Genomic DNA, 19,996 nt, shown 5'->3' on the forward strand with positions numbered 1-19,996 from the left:
TTTTTTTTTAATCAAAGCAGCTTCTTGCAGAAGTATTTTTTTTCTAATTTTGCTAAAAGATGTGGGAAAACAAAGCATTTTCTAATTTTTGAAAAAGTCAGAATTTTTCATGTAAATCCTTGCTTGACAGAAAGCATTTGATCAGTGCTAGTAGTAATTAGAAATTCTATGCTGAAAAATCCTCTAAACATCTTTTTAAAAACAAGATAGGGTAGTAATTCATTAAACTTCAAAGTATAAAAAGAAAAATATAAAGACTCAAATGAAATAAAAGCTTTGGCAGTGGTGTAGAAATATTTCTTTAATAAATTCTTTTGAAAATGTGGATGACAGCAGTTGTGTAGGGGTCTCTCTAGAAATTGATTTCGAGTTACCTCTTAAAGATAATACCATACCTCTTAAAGATAAATGAGGTAGAGGGGCAAAAGGCAAAGGGGTGCTTGGAGCTTGTGCCTTCCCAGCGTCAGGGCTGCACCTCAGGGATGGGAGTGTTGGGGGCAGCAGTGTTGGGGCTGACCTGGCAATATCTCAGGCAGCAGAAGCCAGAACAGGGTCTCAGATGTGCAGATTATGGACATGTGGAGCCTTTGGGACACTCCCCAGAGAAGCCAACTGAGGCCCATCAACTCCCAGTTTTGCAGCAGAGCAAGAGCCTTAACTCAGTGAACAATAGCAGCAGCTATGAGGGCCTTTTTCATCCTCCTGACACCTCAATTCACTGCTCTGAACTTGTTTGCTCTTGCCGATGGGTTTTGCTCTCCTTTCATCTCAGCCTTGCTCTCAAATCTTCCTCATCTCCTCTCCTTTCTGACCCTCCACTGAAGTTTCTCGCTTTCTTTGCTTGCTGTCTTTCCTTCTGAATATTTTCCCTCCCCACAAGCTTGAGTGCAGCATCCATCCCCAAAGTAAACTTTCTTATAAACCTGTTTCTTCATGAGAAATGATAATAATTACTATATTCATAATTAAAGTCAAAACATGCAAAAAAATGGAAGTAATACGACAGCCATACCTTCATCCAGGATATTTTCTATGCCCTAGAGCCTAGGACTGTCTTCAGGTAATTACAAAAAAAATTACTTGTTTTGTAGGGGATGGTGTTTTGTAATACTTCAGACTACTTAGAAGTATGTCAACAAGACTTAATTAACAACTGACTAGTGTCGGGAGTATCACAGCCTATTAGGAATCTCAAATAAAGAACATTAAATCCATCACCCCCCCCCCCCATCTAATCTTTCCAGTTTCAAGATTTTGCAAGGGAAAACCCTTGTATCTTACAGTGCCCAAATCAGGTACGTTTCAGTACAAATAATGATATGATTTTTTAGAGTTGTCAGAATGTAACTGTGCAGTAAAGGTTTGGCCTGAATTTCCTGACGTTTAATCTTGGCATTGGGCCACAGATGTTTTAATGTCCACAAATAATCAGATCTTTGATTTATTTTGTAGTGAAAATAATAATGCTAACTGACATCAGTGGCTGGGATGACACTGCCAACCCAATGCCATATTGCAGAGAATGCCAGTTTATGGCTTGAACCTGCTGTCAGTTTGCTTGAATGCTGTATAAACAATACCACAAAATGGAGAATGCTGTTTCCTTCTTCATTTACATCACTTTCTTCCATGCTGACTGAGATTTTCCTCAAACATCTCTGTACCAATACATGGTATTGCAGCTGATGAATTCAGAGTTTCAGATGGTATAGCTGTAGTTTAGCTGTAAAGTGTAGCTTTGAGGTAATGCATAGGAGTGCTTATTGTGTACTTTGCAAATTGGAATTTTTAAAATTTTGTTGCTTAGCTTTGAAGAGATTTGTGCACAACTCTAGGTGTAACTTGGGCTTTTAGAAAAATTGAGTGTGTTTAGATTCTAGTAAAAGAGAAATTAAACACTGACAACTTGTATCCTTGATTGCTGTCAGGGAGGAGTGAAAATAGGCAAGAAAACATTTTCTTTTTATGCCTTGTTCTGAAAAAGAATTAAGTTTCCAATTTTCAAAAGTTCTCTTAAAGCTGATGATAGTTATTGTTTTAATATTTGTGACTGTGACTTATTTTGGACAGTTCCAAACTTCAGTTTATGTTTTGGAGCTTTAGGATAGAATAATACACAGGACAAATCCCTGCAAAGTTTGAAGATTTAGAATGTCAATGGCAGAATTTTAATGCATACTGGAAAAGTGTATGTCCTAAAAAAGAAAAGTCTGTTGAATTACTACCTACTGAAGTCAGTTCTTGATTTTTCCACATCACAGTGCTTATCACAGTCTCACAGAAGAACAAAGAAAAGCTTGTATGACTCTCTTTGAACAATTACAAATCATTTAAATTAACAAACCCTTAATGTAATAAAGGTGATTTTGGTTGGGCCTCAGTCATGTAGTTAAAACTGCATCTAATAATCAGCATTTATTTTTGTCCTCAAAAGTGTGGTACCACTTTTGTGGTGTATATGGCTCCTGATCAAAAACATTTAGCCAGTGTGGAATGGAAAAAGAAAAAAAAAAAGACAAGTTAGGCAGAAAAAGATCAGCTGTTTGGAGGTGTGATATCTGTAAATGAGAGCCAAGTTAGGAAGGGGGTAAGCTATTGAAATAGCCAAGTTAAACAAGAGACACTTAGGGCTAAGTAGTATCCCAAAGGATTGATAAACTTTCACATGGGGAGTGTATGTGGTTGAGCCATTAGCCCCAAATGGTGTCTTGTTTAACTTGGCTTTTAAGATAACTAGACCCTGTCTAACTTGGACTTCTCTGATGGTATCCCACCTTTATAGGGCTGACCCTCTTTATAACTTGGCTTTTTGTATTTATAAAATGGTTTTGATCAGATAGCACTCTTTTTTTTTTTTTTTTTTTTTTTTTTTGATTCAGAAGAGAATTAAGCTTGGTTTAGAAAAGAATTAAGTTGCAAGAGAGAATATATTAGTGTTGCATTGAGAGACAAGCTGATTTTAATAAAACACAATTGCAGAATGAAGAAAGGAACACAGCCAGAACAGGATTTTAACCCGCAGCTTGCTCTCCCACAAGTAGATTTGGTTGCCATAAGGCTGTGTGAAGAATTGCTGAATATATTTTTTGCATAATGGAACAAGCCCATCTAGTCCCTTAAAATGAATATAAATAGGGAAAATGACAAAAAGAAAACTGATATTGCACAAGGGCTAAAAAGCTTGAGTCTGAATATGTACTCATGTCTTCATGCTGACACAACTGCAAGAAAATCAGACAATGTAAATAACATATGGTTTATTTTTCCAACAAAAGGAAAGAAGGAAGACAAGGGGGTTTAATAAGTTTGGCAAGTTGTCCTTTCTAAACTATCATAGGCTAAAAGGGACATTTTGCATATCATTCCAATTCTACAAATGCATCAAGAGCCAAATCCTGCTCTTACTGAAGTCAATGGGAGTTTTGCCATCGACTTCACTGAGACAAAGATTTGGCCTTAAAAGAATTAATTCAAACAACTGGAGTTGTTAGGGCAGTAACAGATTTCTCATACAAGTTTTGTCCTGTGTGGATAGCAAAAGACTCATTTTTTAGCTTGGCTAAAGACGCTGCTGTGTCTCTGAATGCCTGGGGTGTGGATGTGTGAGCGTGTCTGTAGGGAGAAGCTTTTGTAGAGTTCTGTACATTTTGCAGGGCAGAGGTGGTATTTCGCTCCGCGCTGGTGGGATGGCGGGCGCAGTGGGGCCCGGAGCCTGGCGGAGGGCTCTGACCACTCCTGCACTATAAACAATTATTCCTAATGGCGTTAGAGAGCTCATAAACAGTGTTCTGTTCCTATGGTAGATACAGTAAATGGGTAACATGTTGTTCTCATATAGCAACATATGCTTTACATAATTTAGTAACGCAGTACTTTATATAGGCTTTTAGAGTAAAAACAGGAAGGCATATTATTCCATGCTGCTCCGCAGCTCCTACCCAAGAATATCCATATTTGACAGGAAAACTCAGTTTGTAGTGACACACTTGATTGTTTTACTTTTCCTTTAGAGTGGCATCTTTTTAAGGTAATGTTAAAATATGTTAGAGAACCAAAAGGTGCTGTCTGTTGTGTACCATCTTCTGTCCTTTCCTGTATACTTATCCATAAGTTAAGCAGAGCTCCATTCAAAATCATCTTTGTCAAGCAAAAGTATATCAAATTGGTGGAAAGTAAAGGAATTTTTAAAACATTTTAATGTTCTAACATAGATCTATATTATATAAAGTGGGTTTTTTTTGTAACAACTATCCTTCTAACTGTTTGGTTTAGGTTGACAAATATGTGTTTCTTTAGTGTTTCTACTGCAGTAGAAAGCGAAAAGTGTATTGCAGCAAACTGAAGAGATAAAACACAAAATCCCAGTGAAAATTTTATAATGTTTAGAATAATGCAGTGGGATGTGAATGAGCAAGAGGAGGCTATTGCAAGGTGTGGGGGGAAAAACCAGGAGGATTTTCCCCTTAATGTATAAGACACCAAAGTAAACCTGCTTGCTTTATTGAGAGGGGATCACACTGTGAGTTTGATTTATTTTCTTAATCTTGCTAGGTAGAACTATTGTGAGAGGGAAGGCCAAGGGGAGACTCTTATGTTAATACACTTGCGGTTTTCTTCCAGGAGAGTACACAACTGCTACAAATGCCGTCAGTGCAGCTTCACAGCTGTTGACACTCAGTCACTACTAGAGCACTTCAACACTGTGCACTGTCAGGAGATGGACATCACTACAGCTAATGGGGAGGACAGTCATGGTGTTTCGTCTATCAAGGAGGAGCCAAAAATTGACCTCAAGGTCTACAGTCTGATTAATCCGGACCCCAAAATGGGGGAGCCCATATCTGACAGCATAGTGAAGAGAGAAAAGATAGAAGATAAGGAAGTGCTCAAGGAGAAAGGCTGGACTGACAGCCCCAGTGATGATCTTCGCAACGTGACCTGGAGAGGAACAGACATTCTGAGGGGGAGCCCATCATACACACAGACCAGTCTGGGCTTATTGACCCCAGTGTCTGTTGGCCAAGAGCAGCCAAAGCCTTTACGGGATAGTCCAAATGTCGAAGCTGCCCATCTCGCAAGGCCCATGTACGGCTTGGCGGTGGAGAGCAAGGGTTTCCTGCAGGGCGTGCCAGCAGGAGCAGCGGAGAAACCTGGGCAGCTCACCCAGCCCTACTCTGGTTCCGGGGACAGCAAGACAAAGGACGAATCCCAGTCCTTATTACGGGTAGGAAACTCTTTCTTTTTTCTTCTCGCTTTTTATGATTACATGTATGTTATGTTTAATTAGTTATGCAGATGATTTCTTCAGATCCGGAGTAATGTCGTTGGGGTTCTGTCAGTGTGTGGAAACAAACAAACAAAAAAAAATCAAAGGAAGACTCAAAGCTGTAGAGCCAAACTGCAGGTAAATGTTCCAAAGTGTTCACATAAAACAATCTATATATTGATGCAGTATTAGTTAGCAAGTGCTTCTGCTTTTGCTATTTAGCTCTGATTTAATTTTGTTTAATCATTCCTGCTAATTGTGCAGGTTGGTCATGTATTTGAAGAAGGAAGGTTTAGAACCCCAAAAGGCTGCACATCTGTTACACTAAAACAACTAATCACCTCTTAAATTTTGTGGTGGCGTGACAGTTCACACTTAAGATTTCATATTATTTCATATCTAAGAATATGAAACCTGAGTTAAATATTAATAAAAAGTATCTTTTTTTTTTTTTTTTTTTGGTGAAGCAACATAATTATATATCAATTTTGACACTTCTCTAGTTGCCTTGGAAGCAAAAGAAAAAGAAAAAAGAGAAAAGGAAGGAGCTCGGGTGATAAGGGAAAGCAAGTATTTGCTACACCAAATAATTCCTTTTTTTTTTTTTTTTTTAATAAAAGGATCTACATATAAGCAACTTCCCCTTCAGGTGAGGTATGTTTTTCCCACTCCAGAGAAAACTGAGTTTAGAAAAGCTCTCAAATTCTGAGGAGCTGAAGAGAGAGACAAATAATTTCCTTCCTGCTGGAGACATGTTTTCAGGAGCTGCTCCCTGTCAGAACTTGTAAAACTTGCCACAGGAGTGGTCAGTGTGCAAACCTCACTAGAATGGAAGTGATGATCTTCTGGTTTCTTTTATTGTCTTTTAGAAGAACATTTATAACCATAGCATCCATTACTGTAACATGTAAGAAGAAGATAAAAGGCAGGATGCTAAGAGTCTGCTGAGTTTATACATAGGTGTATCTGTCTCCATATACATATAAGTCGTTAAAACTCTTTTAAATGAAGTCAGTGGTCTTAAAAGTATTGCAGTTATTCTAATTATACAACAACGTGTCTGTCACTTAAACCCTGCATTCAATTTAGGGACACCACAGACTCTTGTACCTTTCAGAATTGTCAGATTTTAAGTGCATGAGAAACAGTTACAGTATGACAGGTTCCCTGTTGCTAACCTGGATGTGTGCTCACTGTGGATAGCAGGATTATATTTCTCTTCTTCATTAGGAAATATGTATTAAAATATAGACCTATATTTTATATTTATATATTTATTACATATATGTATTATATAATATATGTATTATATATGTTTATGTATATATTTTTATATATTTATCTTTAAATTCTGTCTAGCAGTGGAATTCATGCTGTACGTATGATGCGTTCCACTTCAGTTCTTGCAGTGGTTTTTAGCTGTGCACAGAACATATTGACCAGAGGAGCCACTTAAATTGTGGTTTATCAGAATACAAATAATTTTCCTTTATTTTTTTGACTACTAAAAAAACCCCAGCTAAACAAAAATCTGCAAATTTACAGAATCAGCGCTATACAGGTCTAAATTTGGTTGGTGGCTGGAGCCTAAAATCTCAGTAAGCAGTAAAATAAGGCCATTATATTATCTGTTCTAACCACTGCTGAATATATAATAGGAATCTGTACACTGGATGCTTCTTATGCCCTTTTAAAAAATAATTTCAGACACTTTTTAAAATTCTTTATATAAAAGTACTAATATATATACACATATACGTATATATATATTCACATACACATATATTTAAATTTTGTTTTCAAATTAGTATTTTTATCTAATTGGAAATATTTTGATGGGCTCTCAGAAATATGAAAAAGCTATAATTTCCATGTTTTTCTGGAAAAAAATTATTTTTCTCTATTAACAATCCATATAAATTAGTTCCTTGCATTTTAAAATTTGTACAACCCAACTTGTCTTTTATACGTCTTTTAATGATTTATTAGCAGATTACATCTATACTGACTGATAAAACTGTATCAACACCCTTCAAATAGGAATTACTTTTGGGTACACCATTAGCTGCCTTGCTCTTTGAACTCTATTGTGCCAAAAATTTTTCTGGGTCTTTTCCTTGGTTATAGTATTTTAATTTTCACTTTTCTTCTTTGAAAATTGGGCAAGTTGCTTTTGTCAGTTTGAAAAACTAAATAAAAAAAGGGAAAGAGGTTAACTTTTTTCATCTGCTGAACAGAGTCCCTAATCTTACATATTTCATCATGATTGATGGATAGAGGAAAAAATAATGAGAACTGAAACTTCTTTAAGGTAAGGGGTGATCTGAAGGATAGGAGGTGTGGGAGTATGATTCTGTGAGTGGTATTAGTTCCCTCTTCCTCTCAGTTTGTGGAAAAGATCATAGAAACCCAACTCCTTTATTTTGCTCTTGATTTAGTTTTCTGTAGACAGAGTTATGGGATTCCGTACTGGAGCCAGGAAATAAGAAGAAAAAGTGATGGTTAGCTCGACCATTGGGAGCTTAGTGTCAAATTTTACCTGACATACAGATATGCATGTCTGGGAGCTCACTTGGCCCAGACAGAATTAGAAATTATTCAGAAAAGAACTTACCTTTCATTACTGAAAAAAGCAAATTTTTATATTCCTCTGAAATAAAAAAAATACACTATACTGTTAAGGAAGTCTCTCATTATTATCCACTTTTGGATACACTTATTTTTCTGATGTGAAATAGTTAGTAGGAGTTGGTTGTATCTGAAAGCAAAGCATTAAATCAATACGTCCTTCTGGTATCATATAATGAATGCTCATGCAAAACACTGTATCCCAGGACGACTGGTGACTAGGAAACAAAACCTGTAATAAAATCACTGTGGACACCTTAATTTTTTCCCCCCAAAGACTGACACAGAGGAAGCCAAAAATTTCGGATTACTCAGTGAATAAACACTGTGAGAAATAGACTGAAAAAAAGTCGCTCACACATCCCTTTGATTGTACTGGCTATTCAGTATTTGTAAAGTGGTTCTGCTTATTACAAATGATTTATAATGATTTGACAGTAGCAGCAATACTGTGTGCTTTTCATTTTTTAGTTTTCCAATGACTGGGAGAAGGCAAAGCAGAGATCAGGTTTTTTCACATTTTTTCATATAAATAGAGGTTGATACTGCAAGTCTAGAAGTGATTAGCATTTTGATAAAATATCAGAGACAATACAAATCAACTGGGGAAGGGATGAAAATATACCTTGGCCCACAGAAATCTCTAATGCTTACAGGATAATTTTATATTTTTCGAAATCACTTCAAGTGGCTTTCAACCATTTTTATACCGTCTCTTGCATTCCTTCCTTGCATGATGGTCATGGTCCCCTCTCCAGACTCTATGTTACAGTAGATTATTTGTGGGAGTCATTAGGATAAGATTTCTAAAAGCCTGAATCTTTCATGACCTTTCGGGATCTGGGGATGGTGCAGTGTGAGAGCTCAAACTCCGCATGTGTGCAAAGAGACGTGCAGTGGATGCACCTTTTTTCCCAGGAGTGCTTCTAAGCTGTGTGTATGTAACAGAATCTTTCTCATGGGCTTGGTACACTTCTGTGAGTAGCTTTAATTTATTTTTCTTATTAAAATATTTCCAGCAGCTGTACCTACATAGAATTGGTATGTTTTGCAAAAGGGAATTAACAAAAATGTACCTCAGCATGGTACAATGTAGACATTATTTCTGCTCTTCCTTAGAGTAGCTGATTTTATAGTTTAAAGATTTGTTGATACTGGAAGGTCTATTGAGATGCAAAAATGTTCCTTTTTTTGGGTAGCACATTGGCAGCCAGCAGACTCCAAGCCAGGCAGATTGTTTAATGCTTTGACAGCACAGATCTTGGACTGCGGGAACTTTTTGCTAAACTGATTTTAAATGAAGTGTCCTTTTTTTTGTATGTGTGGACACTGCAGAAAAAACTTTTCTTCAAAAATGAGGGATTATATCCTGAACCTTCAGACCCATACACAGACCTAGTTAGCCCACCTAAAGGTGTTGGTATGCATATCATACTTTAGCCAACGCACATCCAGAGTAACACAGATCAGCGTGTCCTGTGGTGCCACATGGACCTGCAGACAGCAAGGAGACTCCTGTGTATTAACCATAATTCACGTAATGGAGGGATTTGTGTACCATCAAAGGGAGATTGTCACATTATTGCAAAGGTAGTGTTGATTTTTATCAAGGTGTACTGCAGGCTGTAACATTAAATATCTTACTGAGGTTATGTTAACCTTTGTTATGAGCTTTTTATATGGGGCAAAGGATAAAATCCACTCTTCTATTAAACTGAGATTATTTTCACCATAATGATCATACTGTTTACACACTACAGGAAATCACGGCATTTCAAGGAAGTTTCCATTTACTTTAAGAAGAGTTATTTTCTTTTTGTCTGTGATATTTGCACTTCTGATATTTCATATAGTGTTCTGTCTAAAGTTGGTTAGATGGCTTTAAATTTGGGGGAGACAGGAAATCAGAAAAAGTTATTTCCCCTCTCCATGTTTTGCATTCTCCTATGTGGGTGATTGACAGTGCTAATTTTAAAGTAAGAAATTGGTATGAAAGTACTGAATTTACATATACTTGATTTAATACCAGTGTAGTAAATATCAGAAACAATCCCTAACGGCAAAACATTATTTCTCCTATTATAAAGCACTGACTCCTGTTATCGACAGAGTTGGATGCCAGATAGACGCAAAGCAGGGGGAATGCTGAGCTGGCCTTTGTGATTTCCAAAAGACTTCTCTAAACATTCAGTTCTTGACCAGAAGGATAACATACTTTGGAGGTAAAACCTGCCTCTCTGATGCTGGTAGAAGTATTGCTGCTGCTGCTTTTAGCAGCAGCATGAGCAGCAACATGATAAGGTTCAAGCACACAGAGTGGAATCTTGGTTTAAACGTGATTTTTCGGCGATCACTATAGGGTGACACATGGAAGTTTTTGTGTCCTTTGGCATTGTGTCCCACTTCCAACCACCTTTTGATAGCAGCATCTTAATGATGTATCTGCGGAATTAAATTTAATGCATACAATTGTATCACACATCTTACTATTAAGTTTATGGAGGTCTTGGATGCTGCATCTCATCCCTAGGCCACTTCAAGAAAGAAAAAGCAGCCCTTTAAACAAGAAACATCTGAAATAGCTTCCCTGTAGCTGCATCTCATTTTTTTCCCATTTCCTCTGACTCTGTTAGAGATCTTTCAGGAAGTATTTATAGTCAAGGCCATTCATTGCCATACGGGTTCTCTAATTAGCTGAGGGGAACTCAGCAGGCACTGTGTCTTACTAATGCACAGAGCGCTGGCAGGTCAGAATGCTGCCAAAGTCTCTCATTTTTTTTAGAAGCACCTGTTTCCACAAGTCTCTGCCTGGGGAGGTAGTGGGCTACTTTTTTAAATATAACCACATCCTGGAAAATTACAAGAATCCTCCAACAAGGAAAATGAGAAAATAAAGTTAGGACTTGAAGAGAAATGGTTTTGAAGCTTCATGTTTACAGTGCAAAACCGAGACTGGTAAAATCCCTGCACTGGTGAAGGGCTCAGGAACGAAGCTAAAGTAACTTTTTTGAAGGTTTTCAAATAGTTTAGAAACAAACATGTACTTGGCTGCTTTTAGTAACTACTGGAACCAAACCCATAAGAAATTGAATGTTTTGCATTACTCATCCTGACAGAGTGATCAGATAGGACTAGAAAGTAACTTTTAGAAAAATGTTAACCTGCCCAATGAAAGGCATGTTTCTGGTTTTTGTGTGGGGTGTGCCTGTCATGTGGTGAGACAACCCCACCTCATCCATGTTTACCCACCCAGCGGGGCATAGGGATTTTTTTATTTTCTTTTTTTTTTTCCTCCCTTTTACGAAATGTGGTTTAGAAGAGAATTAAGTGATAAAATCATTATTTGGGTGGGGCTCAGAAATAATGTGAAAGGGCAGTAGCTACGTCAAAATCCTTGATGAAAAGGTGAATCAGTATGTGGAACAAAGGGCTGGGGAGATGGGTTCGGGCCCCCGGGCTGTTGTGTAAGCAACAGGGTTTATTGAAGTTGCTATGATCAATAACAATGATTCAAGCAGGGAGAACTGAGATAATTCTTGACTTAAAACAAGCTACTGCATTTGGATGGGAGAGGTTGTAATGCGGATGAGAACAAAAGAGTGCTTTCTTGTATTGAACCGAGTGGCCAAAACAGATTGACAGTCAGTGTCATATTAAATTCATCATCATCAATTAGCTCCATTTTATATTACTCTTCCTAGTTCAGGTAGGAGAACCTCTCTTCGGCTCTCTCAGATTGGTATTTGGAGTCCCAGCATGGTGAGAGTGAGAGGGGTTTATGCATTGTTTTCACCCGGATGCCACATGCCTGCACCTGGGCTTGGCTTGCTGGGTGAACATCAGCCGGTGAGGGAGCCAGCGGCTCTGTGCCATCACTCCCATGGGGAATGTCAGTATCAAACTCGGCAGAAGGGTAGGAGTATCCTCGGTTCCTGGGTACAGTTCTCCTCAGCAGCTCCCACTGCTCTGGGCTGGGTGAGATATGGGCACAGAAGGGGCCCCCAGCACTGTCCCCCTGCCTGAACAGGAGCCCTCGATGTTTGGCAAGTCAAGCCAGAGACTCCCTTGCCCTGGGCTGAGTTTCAGAGCTCTCCCTCCTGGCTTAGCCTTCCTGTGCTGCTGAGCCACCCCTGCTGGCCCTGAAAAACAACCCGCTCCTGCAGCCCATGTTCGAATCCCCTGTGCTGAACCGGGCACATGGAACGAAGCAGTGTCATTCTTGGAGGCACGACTGATCTAGTAAGCAGCTACGTTTTTTAACCGTCTTCAGATACATTCCTGATTTTTTTTTTTTAAATTTTTTTCATTCTAAATTGTGCTGACAGTGGCTGCAGGTTGGTTGAAGCAGCCGAGTGTGGGGCACAGCTGTGGGCACTGCAAAGGCAAACAGCGCAGCAGCAGCTCCCTCCAGTCTAAACAGTTCAGAGAACTGTCAATGGGAAGCCTTGTTTAAAATAGGAAGTAAGTAAATGCAGCTTCTTGCACGATGACTAAATTAAAGAATTAGTTGAGCTTTACCAAAGTTTTGAAACATTAAGTGCGACTATAACCATTAAACAGCCCTATTATTGTTCTGTGTTACCAGTAGTTCTTAGCAATAGATTGTATACCTGAAGTGAAATGGAAGCTTCAATTGTATTTAGAAACTTAAGGATAATCTTTGCCAAACTGGATCTAATAAGAAGCATTCATGTTTGAGGGCAGAACTTGCTGCTAACGTGTAGATTTTCAATGGAAAATTAAATTTCATAGATGAATGCAGGCAAGGATTGTACATAATTCTATTTTTGCCTGAAGTACTATAGTGCTGAACAGTGAAAATCTATGTGAAGATATCTGGAAATGAAGAGTTGTTTCTGGGCTGAATTTCAGATGACTCTTTACATGTCTCTGGTAATTAAAAGACAAAATAAATATATTCTTTTAAAGGAGGGATATTGTGATAGACAGCAAATAAATGTTTGATTCATTGGACTAAAAGGGAGCATTGTAATTACAACTGATTTGAAGGAATCCAGATGCTATCCACATCTTAACAAATTCAAAATGGTAAAGATTTAAAGAGATTTATGAATAAACAGTCCACACACATGTTCTGTGATTTTTTTCATGGAGGTATCTAGTGCTGTTAATACAGCTAGTTAAAAATGACAACTACAGAAAATAGCTGTTAGATGAACAGATGTGTGCTGAAAAAGAAATATATGTATGTGTGTGTGTGCATGTGTGAGATATGCAAAAGATTTTCTGGAATGTCTTTTGTTACCTTGGCAGTCCTCAAAATATGCATGTGGTTACCTTCGAAATAGTCTTAATTTTAAGGTCTCTAATGAGTCCAATTGATTAAGTGAACAATTTCCTGCTTAATATAATTAATTTACTTCTTCCACCAAGTTCTGCTTTTAAAATGAAGTTTCATAGTGGCTAAATGGTTCTTGCTGACACTTCTCTAAGCATTTTTTTAGTAGTATTATATATATTTTAGAAAATCTTACAGTCTTTTTTTAGTGATATAATAAGATATATATAATATAAATCTATATGTATTCCATGTTGCATGCTACATTACTTAGAGTTTGGATAGGATCTATTTTTTAGCATAAAGATGAGAAGAGAAACAAGGATGTTTTCTTTTTTTTGTGCTGTGTACAATATTAGGATTCTGAAACAAATGTGGTCGTGGCAGCCCAGGCTGTGCAGCACTTTGCAGGCAGCTTGAGAACAGCCTTGGAAATCTTTGCTGAGTTTGTGTATCCCTGTGCTGCCTGAGATTTTCAAATCTAAGGTTGGTGAATCATGTTTGTCCTAGTCAGACGGTTAATTCCCTATGATTTCTTGTCTCTCTAGGCTTTAGTCTCCTGATTCTATCAGTAAAATGGGAATAAGGGCAATTTCCAATCTCAGAAGGCAAGAGTGAAGAGAGACATGTTAAACTCTGTATTGTGCAATAGTGCTATCATAGTCAAAGCGAGAAGAGCCTGATCCATAGGTATCCTGAAAACAATATTCCTGGTTAACTTCTCTGGGTGTGATGATGTAAACTTTTGCAAGAATACCAATGAAAGAGAAAAAGTGAGCAAACATATTATAATTTTAATTTTGTTAAAATTTCTATTCTTTCCTTCAGCCTGGGAAGGGGAGGAATGAGGAGCAAGGCATTTGCATTTCTTGGTTGACTTTGACCTCATTTTGCTTGATGTGCCTCTGATGTGCATGGTAGCAAACTGCACATTTTCACTTATGGGAAGACATCTTTTAACGATGGCTTACAATGCAGTCTTTAATCATGTAAGTTGCCTCCAGCACTTGCTGAGAGTAAAATTCCACCCTCTCCGTTTTCAGATGGATTGTACTATCTGCTGTTTCTCCTTGCAAGACTGTCTGTGATTTGAAAATTGTCTTTAAATTAAAAAAAGTGAGGAAAAAAGAGAAATAATCAGAACATTTGTCAAGAAATTTGCTATGAATGGGAATGAGTAGCAATGCAAACAAGCTTGAAATGAGTTTTAATTCACATGTTATTCTGGGAGCCTACAATTTCTGGTTGAGAAAATGGCATATTTTAGGTCTATTTCCTCCAGTTTTTGGCATGGAGCAATGCCTGTTTTGTTCAGTCAGATGTTCAAATGGGAATTTTGGATGCTTAGAACTAATTTTAGTAGGTGGGGGGCAAATTTATTATGATGCTACAAATAGAGTTTGATCACAGCTGCTTCATTGCAATTATAAAAATTAGCTGTGAATTGCTTAAACTATATTTGCTGGTTGGAAAAAAATTAAACTCATCTATACAAAACTCTATCTTGTTACCCTTAAAGTTCTGAATAACATTATTTATATACACAGTATTTTGAATTTGACTTGATCACGTTGCCAGAGTGTTTTCATGCCTCTCTCCCTCCCTGCTCCAACAGTGATAGTGTGTTCAAATGACTCTCCCATTCTTTCCCGAAGGAACTCCTTGTGTTAGGGTAAATTTCTGAGCCTGTTCTGAAATTACAGTAAATCACACACAGACCTCTTAAGGCTTATTAAAAAATATTAGAAACTTCATTGGAAGTTGGGCACTTCAAAGCTCTCCCTAGTCCAGTCTGTACATGACTAAAAGGCTGTAAGGCAAACACCACAAGGTGAAAGCTTTCAAAGCAAAGTAAAACTTAATATACCACTATTATCCCCTTTATAAGACATATGGAGAATAATATCTTTACATATTTATGAGGGTTTCTTTCTGATAGTAACTGCTTTAATGTTCATGGACTTATGCTTTTGAGTTAGAAAATACTGAGTTCTACTTCATAATTTTGTGGTGTTTTATGGCAGCTCCTCTCCCAGCCCAAAGTGGATGCGTTCCAGACCTTTTTAAAAGTTTGTATTGTGCAGAATAAGCTTAGTCAGCATGTTTCTTGAGAAAAGTGTTTTCTTCACAATTCAGTTAATGGACTCAGCTATGGTGATCATTTTAGCATTCCTCCCTCCAGCTGATAAGGAAGACAAATCATCTATAAAGTTCTCAATTGACAGCACAGTTCCTTTTAGGATATTACTGAAACTCATTTATATTTAACTGAGATGTTCTAGAAACTTAAATATTTCCTTTTGTTTAAAATTCTCATAAACCCTACTTCATGCAGTGTTTGAGGGTGGGAGAGTTAATGGAAAACGTGATTAAAATCTTGTAGGCTTCAAGGCTTGTAAACATCTTGGCACCTACCTATGTTTGTGTGCATACATGTGTATGTTTACTAATTTTAAATTAGGTTAAAAATTAGAATGAAATTAAAAAAAAAGAGATATTGAAATTAAGAATGAAAAATGGTTTCCAGTGAACAGAAAACTCCTTTAGTTATTTAGCCAAATGGATTGTAAGACAAGTATTAATAATTTTTAAAGCAAATAGCATGAACTTTTACAACTTTACTGATTTTTCCATTATGGAAAATTATGTCCTGCTTAGCAGAAGTTTTAAATCTGGGTGGATTTTTAAATAGATCTTCCTTGCTTTTAAGACTGTAATCTTAATCATCTCATAATGGATTTGCCTTTGCCTTCTAATAGCCAGTTAAACAGCTGAGGGGGAAAGGTCTTTGCAATTGTTACCCATAACAACTGTCAGACCATATGTGATGGAGGGACTTAAAAAAATTAAGAAGACAGTTATGTCTGTAAAATTTGGACCCTCAGTTTCTTGGTATAATGTTCTGATAAAAGACTCCTCACATTTTAATCAAACCTCATGACGAACTGTGTGTATCTCAGGGGAGGTGCTGCATTCGACTTCAGTGCCTCGGCTACTGTTGGTGTAGACCTCTAGACCAAACTTCTTCTGAAATGCATAATTTCAGTGAGTGAATTGACAGTCTGGAGTGCAACTATAATGATTGCTAAAGGTATTTGAGGGCTTTTGTAGTGATGCCCTCCTTAAGAAGTGACGCATAAGCCGTTTTGGACACTAGTTCCCCAGGTACGTAACTATTGTAAGGAAAGAACATTTTTAAAAACACTGAGTTGAGAAATACTGTATCTGTGCTGGTTCTGTAGGTCCTTGGCAAAGAAATTAAATTTTGTAAGTACTGGGAAGTGAACAGGAACTTCATCCAGCAGTCCACAGCGAAGGGCTCCCAATGCTTGGAGAGCTGCTGGGTGTGCGTGGTGTTCCATCTGGCTGTGAATGCCTCTGGACCCCTGCTGTCTGCTGGTTTTATCAGTATAGATCTGCTTTTCTCTTTGCTTGGCTAGGTTGCAAAGAAAGTTTTCTGTAGCCTCCCTTTTCTAGTCTTTAGCTTGGTTTGGTTCTCTCCCCCCTCAATCTTTTGTGGAGCTCACGGTTTACTGTAGTAAAAGTAATTAAAATTCTCCAAATTTGGAGCTTTCTTTTGAAAGAAAAATTACTAAACCATTCATTTTGTTATAAAAAATGTCTAGGCTTTCTGATCTACCTTTCCAAAAATATTCATCGTCTGCATTGCAAATGGAGGCTTTCTGATGGGGAGAGATTAAGAAAAATTGTCTAAATCTTCTCCTTGGCATCTGCACTTTGCCGTAGTTGGAGCCAGGGTGCTGGTCTGCACGGGCTCTGCTCTGACAGGTTCCCTCTGGAATGCCTACCAGCGTGCACGTAAACGGCCCTCGCGATCTGATACCCTTCCTACCAAAAATATTCTCATGGCCTCGCTTGCTTTCATCAGCATCACTAAGTAAACCTCAACCAGTGGAAGGAGACATGTTGGAGCACAGCAGAAGAGCAGAATGGGTGAAACTACAAATTGTTAGTCTGTTAAACACAGATTATGTCTTTGGGTACAATTCCATTAGCGACTGAATGAGTCTGGATGGGTAGGAGCTTGTGGAAGTATTTGTTATGACAAAACCAACTTTTCATTAATAGACAAAGTTATCCTGTTTTCCTCTGTAGTCTGGCCAACTTCAAAATGTTTCAAACTAATTTCAGACTTGTAAAACACTGTCTATCAGATACAGACATATGGATTGAACTAGTAATTTGCTTGCCATCTGCTGATAAAGGAAGTAAGGCGTCTAAGTAGAAAATGAAGAATTCCCTTCCTCCCCGCCATTGGAATGTCATATGGTGCCTTTAGTAGTTGTTTGTATTGACATTTTTATTGATTGTTATGTAAAGTGTTACATTGCAGTGACCTGAATCTGCTTTGAATCTCATAATGATGATTTTTTTTGTTTAGGAAAAAAATAAATTGATAACCATATTGCCTGAAACAGGAATAAGCATATTCTTCTGCTCAGAAAGGAAAAAAAAATAATGTTACAAGAGTTAAGTAAAATTATATTTGCTTTTAAGTCAAAAATTCCCCTTTCCTCCTGAAAGACAGGATAAAGTCTAGGAAAAACAAAATTCCCAACATAAAAACAAGCAAACTAATCTATGAAAACTTTTCTGTGTAGGGAAAAATGGATACTTGAGCTTTCTGGATTCTTCTCTGTCAGAGTTATTTCTCACCATCCCTGATAGTTTCTGCATGTCCAGAGTTTGTCCCCCAAATTTTTGCCAAGGCTTAGCTGTACTGGTGACAGCTATTTTGCATAGGCCCTGGTTGTCTCGGGAAATAATAATAATACTCAGTCCATAATGACATTTTAAGTGTTTGTTCTTTTAGTTAATGCTTCCTGCAAGTTTGTCCATATTCATGAAGCAATTAGATTTTCTCTGTTTAAAAGTGATGTAGAAAGTACAAAATGCAGTTACTTCTTAGTAGGCACTCTGCATTCATGTGTAATAAAGTACGATCTCAATCAGTGCTTCAATAGCTGGAACCTTTATTAGTTAAATAATAATAAATACTTGTTTCAGTCCTAGTTCTCTGTAACTTTTTCATATCTACAGGTATTTTATTTTTTATTGGTTTCTTTAATCAATTTTGAACAGACAGTGCTAAAACATTCACAAACTATGTTCTTAAACATAAGTTATGTCTTCATAAAAAATTATACTCAGTTGTTGATTTTTGGTAAGATAAGCCTGTTTTTTTCTGCTGCAGCTGGATTATTGATTGCCAGAAGTGCAGGATGTAAAGAATGTACTGAAGAATTTCTATATGTACTTGAAGTGAAAGTAATACGGAAAATCGCTACTTGTCCAATATGCTATTTTCTCCTTTGTAAATATCTTTGTTTTTCTGAAAATTGACGTTCCTTACAATAACCTGCAAAATCCATGAACAGTGCAGAAGCCTAGTGAAGAAAACTTGGTGCCTTCTTTTTTCAGTGTGGTTATGTATGGGTTCATTTGATAAAAAAGTAAACAATTATATAAATAACAAGTTTTCCATGACTGAGAGTTAATTACCATTTTACATTTGGAATTTACGCTTGCAGAAAGTTATCACAAGAGTAGGAACATCTTAGCCAATAGACGTTTGTTGCAGATGTGCACATAGGAAGTGGTAGCTGTGACAGCAACAAGTCTGCAAGAGAGGAAAATTCAGATAGTATTGCTGAAGTACGAGCTTAGGTAAATGCTCCTGTGATGGCTTATGGAAGGCCTTAAACCACAAATACAACCACTAGTAGTTCCATTACTGTATGGTTTGCCTTATGCTTCCCTGCTGTTTTTTATGGCTTAAGGTGCATCTGTTATGTGCAGTCTGTCCTTGTATTGTGTTTTGATGCCATGTTCCAGTGCATTTATTCTAGATCTACTCTACATCTGGACCCATTGGTTTTTATTCTGGTTCTGTTTCATTGAAAACATTTTCCTGCTTGTAAATTTTAATATTTATGACATACATTGGGATGTATACATCCAAATATTTTTATCCTTTCAAAGTTGGGCTTTTTTTTAAATAGGTTTTCATAAAATGCTTTGAAACATATGATGAAATTTATAAAATACAGGCATTTACAGTATGTTGGTTGCAGCAAGAGAATAAAATTACTGCTAAGAAAATACTTCTTCACAATAATCAGGAACATATTGGATATTTAGTCTGATGTTGCCTACCAGGGACTGGTAAACTTTCTGTTGATGGGCATATTCCCCTGAGGGTATTAAGTAACTCTTCAAAGGTTAATATTCGTCCATGATGGAGCTCGGTAGACTGCCTCAGCAGAAGATGAGGGCATGATCCATGAGGTAGGAGGAGACAAGACCCTCCTCCCCCTTCCCCTTCCCTCCCTTCCCCTCCCCTCCCGTACCCTCTCCTCTCCGATTTGGGACAAATGCAAATTTCTTTGGTGCTTCTGTAGATGCATATTTTTATTATATAGTGGACTCTAAAGAACATTGAGATTTATGAATATTATCAAATTGCTTTGGAAACATTGGATATGAGGTAGTTCAGAAGCAGGAAGGTTTATAAAAAGTAGCTGAAATTTTGTATGTCTGGTATACATGTATCTCTTGTCTCTTGGAGCTGTTCTTTTGCAGACCAGTTTGCCTTACTGTGATGTTATCACACTTCTGACAAGAACAAATGGTTTCAAAATCATTCATGTCAGGTCAAGATGGTGAGAACAGCAGATAGACATGAGAACCGTGACTGTATAAACAACACACTCCCATCACCGGACTAACGCAGGTCCAGAGAAGTGGCAGCCCTGTTCTCACTGCTCAGATACTGCCGACAC

At 37.5% G+C, this 19,996-nt stretch overlaps 1 protein-coding gene across 8 annotated transcripts in view; it reads left to right on the forward strand.

The window, feature by feature from the left end:
- Positions 1-19,996, forward strand: part of TRPS1 (transcriptional repressor GATA binding 1) — a 215,652-nt gene that overhangs the window by 59,466 nt on the left and 136,190 nt on the right. For all 8 annotated transcript variants that reach the window (XM_050305510.1, XM_050305531.1, XM_050305552.1 and 5 more), the window contains one exon: positions 4,621-5,224. In XM_050305510.1, the coding sequence (XP_050161467.1) occupies positions 4,621-5,224 (604 nt within the window). The remainder of the gene's footprint in view (positions 1-4,620; positions 5,225-19,996) is intronic.

The sequence above is a fragment of the Myiozetetes cayanensis genome, unplaced genomic scaffold (assembly GCF_022539395.1).
Source record: "Myiozetetes cayanensis isolate MyiCay16 unplaced genomic scaffold, myiCay2020 scf1, whole genome shotgun sequence".
NCBI lineage: Eukaryota > Metazoa > Chordata > Aves > Passeriformes > Tyrannidae > Myiozetetes > Myiozetetes cayanensis.